We start from the raw sequence: 12313 nt of genomic DNA on the forward strand, positions 1-12313 counted from the left end.
ACAGAAACATGTTAATTGGATGAAATCTTGGTTACATGCCAATTTAAACTTCCCAACCCGTTAAAGGCGCTTAAAATTTCGCGAGCGGTCTACGCATGAAGGGTTTCAGTATTGGTTTATATGGGAAACAATAGCCTAATAATCTGGACCAAAAGTCTTCTTATCTTGTGATTTCACTAACTACTGAGGAAATCTGCTGTAATCGTATTCCAATTAAGTTGCTAACAATTTTATTACATAGAGGAGGCAAGAGCACCTCCAGGTGGATGCTGCCCAAAGCGATTTATTGCAGATTGTTGTCCGTTTGCGGGCGATAAAGACAATCCGCCCTTGTGAGGACCGCCTACATCCTCTGCAAGCTCCAGCAGGGGGGTTTTAGGTGGCCTGTCATTTGACCCAAGGATTGCGTGCGTCCATTCCTGGAATACTCAGGCATGCGCAGGTGGATTCTTCCTGAATTCGACAACTAAGAAACCCCAACGCTGTCCACGTGGTACGTATTACCATAGACAATCCAGGAGACATGGCCTGGAAACGCTATGAATTGCTTTTGCACGAAGTTTTTTTTTATGATAATTTAACTTTGTTTAACGTAAAACGATGTTGGAAGATGCGATGAGTGCGCAGTTAGTTGATTTATTGTGTCAAACATATTAAAGTATAATATATTAAATATATTATATAGTCAAATATATTAAACTAAGTTTCATTTCACCGGAAGTAACGCTTGCGATTTTTTCCTCCTTGTTGCTTACAGTTTACCAAAGTGTCCATTGTTTGCAGTTTACTAAAGTTTGTCAACTTTAGATTTTTTCCTCCTTGCTGCTTACAGTTTACCAAAGTGTCCATTGTTTGCAGTTTACTAAAGTTTGTCAACTTTAGAAACATATGTCGAAACAATGTCAAGAAGAATATTCCTAGCATGCCCAGATAAATATGATAAATTTTTCAGAAAGTTCGTAATATTCTCAACCACTCGACCTTGCTGTTTTGAAACAACGAGAAATCAGTTTTGAAGTCTGTAATAATTTTATAGGGTTCTTTTGCCCTCATGATTTTCTGTGCATTATTCCATGTCCATCCGGCGCCTATTGCATCCCCAAAAAGAAGCGTAATGAAACCGTAAGTATTGCATTCTTAATATTCTTACCTAAATGATCACTTTGTGGGGACACCACATGTATAATGTATTCATGATATGCAAATAAAAAATTCCATGGTTTTCCTAAAAACTGGTGATTTAATAAATTAAGTCGTAAATATTCCAATGATTTCAGAAACAAGAAGGACTGCGTGTGGTCAAATTTTCAGTTAAAAATTGATTTAAACTTTTCACTCACTTTGCTTTTACTAAAATTTTTCGCCCTCTTTAAAAACGGTTTGGCCTCGAACCTTTTTATGGTTTCAGTCCGGTTTTCCCTCTTCCGGACCTTGCAGCCGGTAAATAACATATATACCATGTAGTAAACGTCTAATCACGGTGGGGTGGCCTGGGGGTTATTAAAATATATATATTTATCAAAATACTCTCAACAAAACCTAATGTGTTCGTGTAATGGTGAACTAACGTGTTCGTGTAATCCTGAATATAGAATAACAACTAACTACGTGGAACAAAAGTATTATTGCTATTGTTCATCTGACCGTGACACGTGTTACAGATGAGACTTACGTCATTGGCTAATCTGAATATTAATGTTTATCTTACACATTATGCTTACTTTGCCTATTTTGAAATCGACAGGAAAAAATGAAATGCAAGGGTTTCGGTGTTTGCTGTGGCAAGAACGACCCACCTCTTATAATGAATATAACAGGAGTGAAAAAATGCAATGGTATTAAGGATGAGAATTGCGCGTGTGGTGGAACATCAAAACCTGAGCCTTGTCCTGGTGGCTATTACTGTCCAACAACTGATGTTAAGATTGAGTGTAGCTCCGGTCACTATTGCCGTCCAGGAAGTGTTCAACCGGATCCATGTCCGGTAAGCATGTCCATTTTGAACGATTCAGGTTTATTTCAAGCAGTAAGCTCTGATTGAATGTGAAGTAGGAATTTCTAGCAGTAATTGACCTACACAGACCACCTAGCCTGTAAATAACGTTAACGTACATTTATTTATTTCTGCGCCTGCTGTGCCTATGACCTAATCGCTCCCCTTCATGTTCACCGATAATACGATGAAAATTTGAATGAGCTTTTGTTTGGTTTTTTGACTTTCAACTTGATATTCATTCTGTTTTTGTAGTGGCTTACGGATTGCGATAGAGGAAGTTCAGCTCCAATCGCCAACTTCATTGCTCCTTTACTGAACCTCATCGTCTTAATCATATTCATTTGTCTCGTTCTACTTTATCGCAATAAGCAAACGGTCAAATTTTACTGGGGATTATACTTCGCCCCTCGTAAAGGAAGGGAACGCTCCTCAACGAGAAGCTTTCATGTCAACGAAGGGATAGCTCATAGTACTATCAAACTTGGAAACCTTGGAGACATGGATGATACTGATGAGGATATTAAGCCAAAGTCGTATACAATCGACATCAGCTTTGAGAATCTCGGTTTGACTTTGAAAACGGTAAGTTGTTCAATCTTTTCCGGAAAAGGGGTATCGTACGTATCACACTGAACTCTAATAGCACTTGAAGGATATAACTCAGAGGAAGAAAATACTTCCATTTCCATTTAATTAAGTATAAAGCATGAAATATTTCACTGGGTTTTTTTCAGTGGCGTAGCCAGCCTGACGATTTAGTCATGCTATGCAAATTTTATGTTATCATCATTATTCATTTCTTTAGAAATTCATTGTTTTCACACTCAATGAACACCAAAATATTAGCATAGCATGACTAAATTGTCGGGCTGGCTACGCCACTGGGTTTTTTACGTTCAAAACATCATGAAATGTGATAAATTATATTATTTACTTTTAAAATTAATAAAAAAGATTTTGGACGCACATTTGAACGTATAACAATACAAAAATCATGAAATAGGCCTAAGAGCGTGTAAAACAAATATTTATAGACTTTTTACAGTCATGGTAAACTGAATGTAAATTAACGTATTCCGTTGTTTTAAAATCATTCGTTAAATGTACCTGGCGTTTCAGCAAAGAATGGCACGATACACTTTTGGTTCGATACGGTTTTGCATATTTTTGTCCAATGTTCAAGGTTATTAAGTCCATTAGTTCAAGGTTAAATTAGCTCCTCGCTCTTTTTGAGCTGTTTGCTTAAAAACTTCATTTTACAGTAGCGCAGACAGCTTGACGATTTTATCCCGCTATGCAAATTTTAGGTTAATATCTTTATTCATTTCCTTAGAAATTCATTCTTTTCACAGTGAATGCCGGACTGTGATTATTAGCATACAAAATACAGTAGTCCCCCGCTAACTCGAACTCGCTTTACTCGAACTCCTCGCTAACTCAAACTTAATCCAATTCCCCTTGAATTTGACAGTGTTTTTTATAGTAATTTACTCCACTTAACTCGAACTCCTTGTTAATTCGAACAATTTTTTCCCCCGGTTGAATGTATCCGGTTAACTCAAACTTTGATTTCGAATCATAGATCAGCAAACTTTAAAATGTGAGAAAATAGCATTTTGACAACTAGAAACTATCGAAATAAAAAAAAGTTAATCGGTGTATGAATGTATAACTGATTTTAAGTTTCATAAGATTTTTTGAAGTGTCACGGTCTTTATTGATCTAGTTTTTTTATTTGTTTTTGTATTCTTTCGATCTTTTTAATTTTAAAACTTTGTCCGCTCTCGGTGACCATTCATATTAGTAGGTATGATATCTCTTGAAGATTGATTCGATAGGACTTTATACCTTATTGTATTACTTAAAATAAACGTATAATCTGACACCAACTGCGGTTAACTCGAACCCCCGGTAACTCGAACAATTTTTCTTTCCCCTTCGGAGTTCGAGTTAGCGAGAGGATACTTTATTAGCATTGCAGGGCTAAATTGTCAGACTGCATGGCTGCGCCATTGTAATTTCGGCTTAAACTTGAACTACTCCAACCAAAATCCTTGTGACGAATTTCGATTGTTTTTAAAAGATGTAGCTAATTTCTAATGTAGTGAAATATATTTTGTAGGCAAAGGATAATGGTAAAGTTGTGTTAAGTGGAGTTACAGGTCATATAAATTCCGGTGAAGTAACGGCTGTCATGGGACCTTCCGGGGCTGGAAAAACAACATTCCTCAACACGCTCAGTGGCAAGGCATACTACGGGGTAATTTGTACTACAAAGCTTATAGAGCGAACTTGGGTCATCAATTTGTAAAAGACATCACGCGTGTAATTGTTATAGGCCGAGCTTTCTGTCTGTTAATCGTGGCCTCCATCACTGCAACTAACTCCAGTTTACCAAAACCTAAACGTTACTTCTTTTTTATTTTAGAATGCTAGAGGGCAAATAATGTTTAACAACAAATTGGTAAAAGGAGTAAAGAAACTCCGAACAATCACCGGATTCGTTCCTCAGGTGTGAACCCTTTTTCTTTTAATAATCTGCATCATCATCGTCATCGTCATCGTCATCGTCATCATCATCATCTGGCTGATCAGATGTTTCTCCGAGCAAGCAAGCTTAGTTTTTCACTCTCTTACCTTCTATAGGAGGACACGATGCACAGGAATTTGACAGTCCGTGAAGTTTTGTTTTATCAAGCTAAGTTACGTTTACCTGAAGGAACCGATTCTAAAACTATCGATAACAAGATACATCAGGTAATGTTGGTGTGTTTACGGTGATGATATATACATGCCTGGGGCATCCCGATAAAATATCAGAACTGGCGATTTCTTGCAGCTTCAATATACGTTATAAGCCGAGGGTAACCGGAACAGGCCCTGCTGGAGAATGCGCGAAAATGGCGCATCAGTTTCATGCATCTAAAAATTTGCATTTTCGCTGAGCATTTTGAATAAATAATTAAGTCACGTTTTCGAATCCAACATTTCGCTCGAGAACGTTTGCGAAGTTCAGGTTTTAGAAATACCCATGCAGTTTCCAATTAGAACTGCCTTGGCTTTGGGCGATTGAGCTCTAGGACACGCAAAAAAATTTTTGACGCTATTTTATTCACGATTATATAAACAGACATAAAATCAAACTTGTACCCTGGGTACTTGGTTAACGAAAAATTAAAATATTTGAAAATTCCAGGGACTTCGCCGTATACGTCTAGCGCAGAAAACCTCTGAATAAGCTTACTCAAGATGGTAAATTTGTTATGTTATTTAGACACTCCATATTTTAGAAATTTTGCATGTCGCAGATTCCCTTATTGGCGACGAGGTAAGTGACATTATTCATGTTATCAAGGTTTTCACGCAAATATTCAGCCTCTTTGCAGAAACTAGGCACATGCATGCATGATTTGAAGTGAATGGCTAATAGGAACTGTTGCTTTTTTTACGTACTCCAGTTCGTCACTACTGGAATCTAAGATTTATGTCACCAGAAATCAGTGTTCCACAAACCTTTTGTACCGGATGTGTCCCAAATACTCAATTCTTAACAATACATGCATGTGCGTATGCCTAAAAGACGTTTCCAAAGTGTCGACCAAACCTTTTTATACTCTCTGTATGTAGCTTGGATATGAGGATTTTCTTCTTCTTAATTATATCAGAATTAAGATTAACTTAATTATATCGAAAATGAAATCAATATGTGGATTAACAAGGCCGTTGTGTGCATGATGGATAAATCATCCATCACACAACGGCCTTGTTAATCCACATAACTAAGCCAGCATGAAACATCCATCACGTATATGATTATACTTAAACTTGTAGGAAGCGCGAGGTATTTCTGGTGGACAACGCAAAAGAGTAAACATTGGAATGGAGTTGATTGCAGATCCAACATTGTTGTTCCTTGATGAGCCTACAAGGTTCGGAATTAAACATAATTCATGTCATGGACTGTTAGGTTGCTATATAGTAGTTGCTAAAAAGCCAGTATTATCAGTCAGCTTGACATTAACAGACAGTCATACGTGAATTGCAAAAGGCAAACACACGAATATTGAGTTATTGTGGGATGGATACAAGTCTTGAAATAAGAGCTATTATAATATTATTTGTTATATCCAGTAGTGTAGCAAGCATGATAAGTGGGGTGGACATATTCATGTACTGTATTCGTGTTTACATTATTTATTTTCAAACTGGTTGTTTTTACACCGTCTCTGAACATGAATATTAATATGTCCACCCTACTGATCGATGCTGGCAACGCCACTGATTATAACATATAATATTACTTCCTTGTGCAGTGGCCTGGATAGCACTTCAAGTTTATCTGTGTTGAAGTCTTTGAGGGCTGTTGCTGAGCATGGAAAATTAACAGTCTTGTGCGTGATTCATCAGCCTCGTTTCGAAATATTCGGTGGGTGTAATTCGTCAATATTCGTATCGTGATTGTTAGATTTAAGTGTTTGATTGTTCGTGCAGTAGTTTTAGGTCGCGTCTGGAAAAAGTGTGCACATGCTACATGTTTTAAATGATGTCTAAAATTTATAACAAAATTTCATTCATCTAGAAATGTTTCACAACATCTTGCTTCTCGGTAAAGGAGGTAAGACGGTCTATCAAGGAACTGTGCCTGGTGCTGCTGACTATTTCTCGTCTCTCGGCTTTAAAACTCCAGCGAATGTCAACCCCGCTGACTTTTACATGGATGTAATCGGAGGTTCGGTAAATGAAAAGGACATTGATCTATTTGAAGCCTGGAATAAAAATTTTGATGAAGGAACTGCTTCTACAGACCGAAAGGCTACATTGTCCTGTTGTGGAGACGAGGGTATGTGCGAAATAATTTTACTAAAGCATAGATCATGTATGGATTGCACAAACGTTGAAAGGTTGTCTATGCTTAACATTTTTTTTGTGCTCTCTTCAAAAGAAAGATACGGAAAATTGTAATAAATAACATAAATTATTTCAAATAATTATCGTTTTCCAGTGACACGTGCGTTGCCTAACCCGTTCTGTCAATTCTTAACGTTTACTCGACGAGAGTTTTTGCTCCAGTTGCGGTTGGTAAAAACATTATCCATTGACGTTTTCCTCGTGTTCTTCGCTGGTGGTGTTCTTGGAGCATTGTACCTGGAGGTAGGCTATGCCTGTTGTTTCTACGCGATCTAAAGGCGGTTTTCCACTCCCGCGAAATTTTTCGATGGAACGAAATTTTTCGCTCCATTTTGTTTCCAATTGTGAGCAGTGAAAGGAATCCGCTACAGTCGAATTCTCACATGCAATTAAAAAAAAAGCAAAAATTTCATTTAATCGAAACATTCCGCCTAGTGGAAAACCGGCTGTAGAATATGCACCCTCGGAAATCCAAACGGCGGACATATCATTTTACCTGTGATGTAGAATTATTCAAGAGTTAGAGCAATTCCGATTTTATATTAATTTATTTTCGACTGACAGGTGTCGTTGAGAAAATTTACAGCCCTTACCCGTATGAGTGGAATGGCCATAGGTCTGACATCCATGTTATCATCGTTAAGATGTTTTGGAAATCACAGAACTACGTTTTGGAGGTAATTTTATATAATATATTTTAATGTGCTTTGGGCTTCAGAGAATTGTTATCTGGAATTTTTATTAAATTTCACACTTTCGTTTTCACCGATGAAAGAATGAACAACATCATTTTGATCCCCAATCAATGTTTTATTCTTTGTTTCGTATACATACAGCTATTTGCAAGGCACCGTTAACCGTGAAGTTTATACCACGTTTGTTTACGTTTCAAATGTTTGGGTTTTACCGGAAACGTTGAATGTTAAACTATAAACCAATCACGTTACACTGTGATGCTTCGACGGTTTTGGCAGGTCCCGCCCCACTGTCCAAATATCACAGTATAACGTGATTGCCTGATTGGTTCATAGTTTAACATTCAACTTAAATCAAACGTTTGAAACGGAAGCAAACGTGATAAAAAACTTCAGGGATAACGGTGGCTTGCAAATCGCTGTATCAGCTAATAGACCCTTTCGACAAATTACGTCCCAACATTATCGTTATAGATTTAGAACCACCTTAGCAACTATAAGAACTCCAAATGTTGCAATTTTCTGGCCAACTTTTTTCCGTCCCCCTTACTTGAAATAAATATCACACTATATCATTATTTAACATTGATTTTTTTTAATGTTTTATTAATACCACAGCACAATAGTTCGTCTAAGTAGATTTCAGTGTTGAAAAAGACTAACATCTTTGTTTTCAATCTTTCAGGGAAAGTGCCGCAGGAGTTAACCGCGTTAGTTATTTTTTAGCAGTAAATTTTGCCCAACTTCCAATCTTGGCATTGATGCCGCTGGTGTATCTCAGTTTACTTTACACTCTCACTTCACCCAGATGTAGGTATACTATAGCTTATGGGCAAGACCTAGAGTGTATTTTAGAGAAATTAATGCTACATTACTAGTATACTATGTAGTCAACATATCCATGGCTGTTTTAATACGCATGTAGTTTTGATCGAATACACCGGGAAGAGCTTGACATAGCTTTCCAATCGGAAAATAACATCCCGAGGAGACCAGGGCTGTATCTTAATTCGGGAGGGAGGTGCATATTCAAATACTTTTCTTATGCCCGACTGATTTCTTTAGAAAGTTATGTCCATACATTATGCAAACCGGAATATATGAATATACTCCCCCCCAATAAAAGGGTCCATTTCCGACCTTTTTCGGATTTTTTTACTGCTGCGCGAAGCATTCGCACATAATACATGTATGCATAGTTAAAACAAGGAAACTCGATTATTCATTGCTGACTAATTTTTTTTGTTATTACGCTAGATAGTTCACAGTTGAAATATATACGCAAAGTTTTATTACTCCCTCTTCAATACGCTACTTGCATGCATACCCGGACGCGATAAACAAGTCTCAGTTCCTCGGTGCTATTTTTCCTGTAACTCATTTGCGAGAAAATCTCAAACATTCTTTATAATTATCCCCTAGCCTACTTCGCAGCCCATTATGCCGGAGTTTTCTGTGCTCAGTTATGCTGTTCTGGTATTGGTTATGCCATTTCAACGATATTTAATCCCAAGAGTTCTCAAATGGCCTCAGTAGTTGTTGTTTTGGTCATGGCCATGGTGTCAGGTGAGTAAGATATCAATCCGGCGTTAATGAGGCGAATAAATGAATACCCAGATGACCTGATTATAAAAGTCGACCAGTCAAAAGGCAGATCCTCGACTGAATTATTGTTTCCTTCGTCTGATCTGACTTTAATGCTTGGAGATTTTAAGTATTTCTATTATTTTTAACCCAACTGTAAATTATAATTTAAAATTTTCGCCTGTCATGTTTTTGTTTAAAAAACGGGAACAAATAATTTCAAGCGTATGATAACTCTTTGTCGAGCCGCCTCAGGACGTCATGCATTATCTCAGGTCAACTGGACGCAATGAAATTTTTGCAACTTACAATGCATGCATTTCTGCTTTTGAGAGGTCTCAATTTGGTAATTACAAAACCTTGCTATTCACACTTCATTTGAAAATTCTTCGACGGAACGAAATTTTTCATCTAATAGATATTATTTTTAATTTTGATAATTCGACCGTAGCGGATTCGGTCACAATTCAAAAGAAAGTCGAGCGAAAAATTTCGTTCCATCAAAAAATTTCACTTAGTGGAAAACTGGCTTAACACGACCTTAATTCTTCGCTCGCTTTATGGGAATATAGGTTCCTCTCCAACATTGTGTAAACTTGATGAATTGAAATTCTTTGGACCACTTGGTTATAACCTATCTTACATCCGATGGTTTGTTGAGGCCATGTTCGAGAAAGAAGCTTTACGATATCCAGACGTTGTTCGACCAGTACGAGATGCAATTGCGTTCTCTGACCATTATACCTTGGATGACAATTATGCTTTCTGTTTAGGAATGATACTTCTCATGGCTGTAGTGTACCGCGTGATTGCGTTGCTTTTCTTGCTTTTTACTAACCGTGGAAAGCAGCAATAGATTAAAATAATTTCGCAAAAAGCATCATAAATTGTACCACATAACAAAAAATTTTTGGAATGGTTTAAAATATTACGCGACAAAACAAAAATCACGCATAAATTATATGAGCTTCCTCATATTTTCATATTCATGAAGCTAGTTCACATTTTATACTAAACTTTGTATTTGTTTATTATTCATTTCAAAAGAGATCCACCATTCAATTTCATAAAGAAAGATGTAATATAATCAATAGCATAGAGTTAATAATTCACCATTATACAAATTATTAATATCATATAGTTCGAGTATATTTAGCCTGCGTAGCAGTCGCTTTATTTTTTGGATGTCTTGACGATGCGGAAAAACCTCGACGAAAATAAAAGCGAGAAAAAAGGGGCGGGGAAAAGAAAAAAGGGGCGGGGAAAAAATGCGCGAAGGAAAAATAAAGCGCCTGCAACCGTCCTTAATAAAAATGAATTCCGCCCACTTATCTAACATCTCCGCCCACATATCACGGGATAAACAATCGACCAATCAGACACGAGCAGCAAGCTTGACCCTGTGAAGTGGGGGTCAAATATGTAATAAAAACAAACAAACTTCGAGCGCACGTGTGTAGATGTCAAAGTTTGCAAATGCAATGGCTGATATAGCTCCAAAAACTCCGACTAAAATTTATTCGCGAAAAGGCAGGAAAACTAAAGAAGCAACTGTTGATGACTATTGCAGAGTATGTAAGTGCTCTCTTAAAAATAAATACGGTTCTCTGGGGTCGTTTGTTAACGTGTTTAAGCAAACAAATAGAGCGGAATTCAGAGGTCTTGTTGTCGCTAATATTTGCAAGCAGTCCGGAATAGAGCTGAAGGAAATTCCCTCCTTGTCGACGAGAGTTTGTCCATCGTGTAGCAGAAAAATAAAAACGTTTACGGACTTGTATATCTTCCTAGTATCGGAAATTAATAAACCTGGACCAGAAACAACTGTATCTACGGAAGAAACAACCGCGAAACGTCTCGTGTCGTTGACTCCAGGAAAAAGTCCGTCAAGGAAAGCAAGGAGAATTTCTGCAGAGGCAGAAAGTGTTGAAACGCCGCATCAGAACAAGCTTCGGACATCTGTCTCAAAGAGACTGATTTTATCTTCTTGTGACGATAAAGAAAGCGATGACAGTGTACTCTCTCATTTGAACATTGAAGACATCGTTGAGAGCGAAACGACGAGGGTAAAAGTTCTGATTTTGTCACCAAATGGCGATTTTAAGGTAACAACACCACAAGACAAGATAACAATCGGAATTATTAAGAATATTGCGCTACAGAAGTGGAAAGCAGCAACAAACGCGTTCTTATCCCACGAGCTTGCCCTGCAAGAGATACTTGAGACTTTAAACTGGATTGTTAATAGAGAGCTCAAAGCGTTCTGTAAGTCAGACACAGTGCTTAAGGGACGGAACCCCGACCAACTCATCGCATTTTCCAATAAGCTGCTCGCGAAAGAGGTCCAAGTATACTTGCCATTTTGGAATGCATGCGTTCGTGGAGCCTGCGGAGAAAAGATCATTTGTGACCAGGACCCCGTGAATACAATTGCTTTAACCACTGCAACAGTAGCACGTCAACGAAATAAAGAAGTGTCTGCATTTCACTACCGTGTTTCAACCGTGCTGTGTCACAGTGGTGTGTAATTTGATGGAGCAGTCCTGCTCAATAAGCTGGGAATATGCATGTCTCCTCAGAGAATGATCAATCTCCAGAAGGAGATGGGGAAGAAACACGATGCAAAGCTGCAGATGTGGAAAAGAGATGTACAACAAAATGAGTCTGCTTGTATGTTGCTACAGGAAATTATTTCCAAACAGCTGCCGCCATTGGCAGAGGTTGACATGGAACTGAATCGTACTGTAGATATGAATGAGGAATCAATGCAACAATACACGTTTTATAACAAGGACATATACAGTTACTGTTTGTCAATTATTACACCTATAATGGAACAGTTGAATGAATGCCAGACAACTGAGGACATTTTAAAGGCAGCAATGGATGTGCTTAAAGGACAAGAAATCCCTTATTACAAGTGAGTGCATTTGTATGGTAGGTTGTTGATCAGAATAAAATACACAAATTGGTCAAACTATCACTATTAAAGTACACAATCATATTGCTGTACTCATACCAGAGTATTTACACCCAAACCCCCGACCCCCCCTCTGAAGAAATAAACCATTCCAAAAAGTTGTCTGCTCTGGTTATATAGAACATAGTTTTCATTATTTGGGATATTGGGTTC

General features: G+C 37.7%; 1 protein-coding gene across 1 annotated transcript; it reads left to right on the plus strand.

Moving 5' to 3' along the window:
* The first annotated feature begins 364 nt into the window (after positions 1-364).
* On the plus strand, positions 365-10130 carry LOC114541234 (ABC transporter G family member 24-like). The gene is made up of 16 exons (XM_028561218.1): positions 365-493; positions 1037-1122; positions 1745-1984; positions 2249-2578; positions 4119-4256; positions 4425-4508; positions 4643-4753; positions 5271-5324; positions 5828-5925; positions 6310-6422; positions 6576-6836; positions 6999-7147; positions 7469-7581; positions 8285-8409; positions 9022-9165; positions 9756-10130. Exons 3-16 carry the CDS (start codon positions 1751-1753, stop codon positions 10037-10039), a joined length of 2238 nt encoding a protein of 745 aa, XP_028417019.1. The 5' UTR covers positions 365-493; positions 1037-1122; positions 1745-1750; the 3' UTR covers positions 10040-10130.
* The last annotated feature ends 2183 nt before the right edge of the window (positions 10131-12313 follow it).

Source organism: Dendronephthya gigantea, unplaced genomic scaffold (assembly GCF_004324835.1).
Source record: "Dendronephthya gigantea isolate DGI-Jeju-01 unplaced genomic scaffold, DenGig_1.0 000003F, whole genome shotgun sequence".
Taxonomy (NCBI): domain Eukaryota; kingdom Metazoa; phylum Cnidaria; class Anthozoa; order Malacalcyonacea; family Nephtheidae; genus Dendronephthya; species Dendronephthya gigantea.

Excerpts from the sequence above, each read along its gene's own strand:
- LOC114541234 (XM_028561218.1), top strand. The coding sequence starts at position 1,751 with ATGAAATGCAAGGGTTTCGGTGTTTGCTGTGGCAAGAACGACCCACCT. Across the intron at positions 8,410-9,021 it reads CACTCTCACTTCACCCAGAT|CCTACTTCGCAGCCCATTAT; the intron begins GTAGGTATACTA and ends ATTATCCCCTAG. Across the intron at positions 9,166-9,755 it reads GGTCATGGCCATGGTGTCAG|GTTCCTCTCCAACATTGTGT; the intron begins GTGAGTAAGATA and ends ATGGGAATATAG.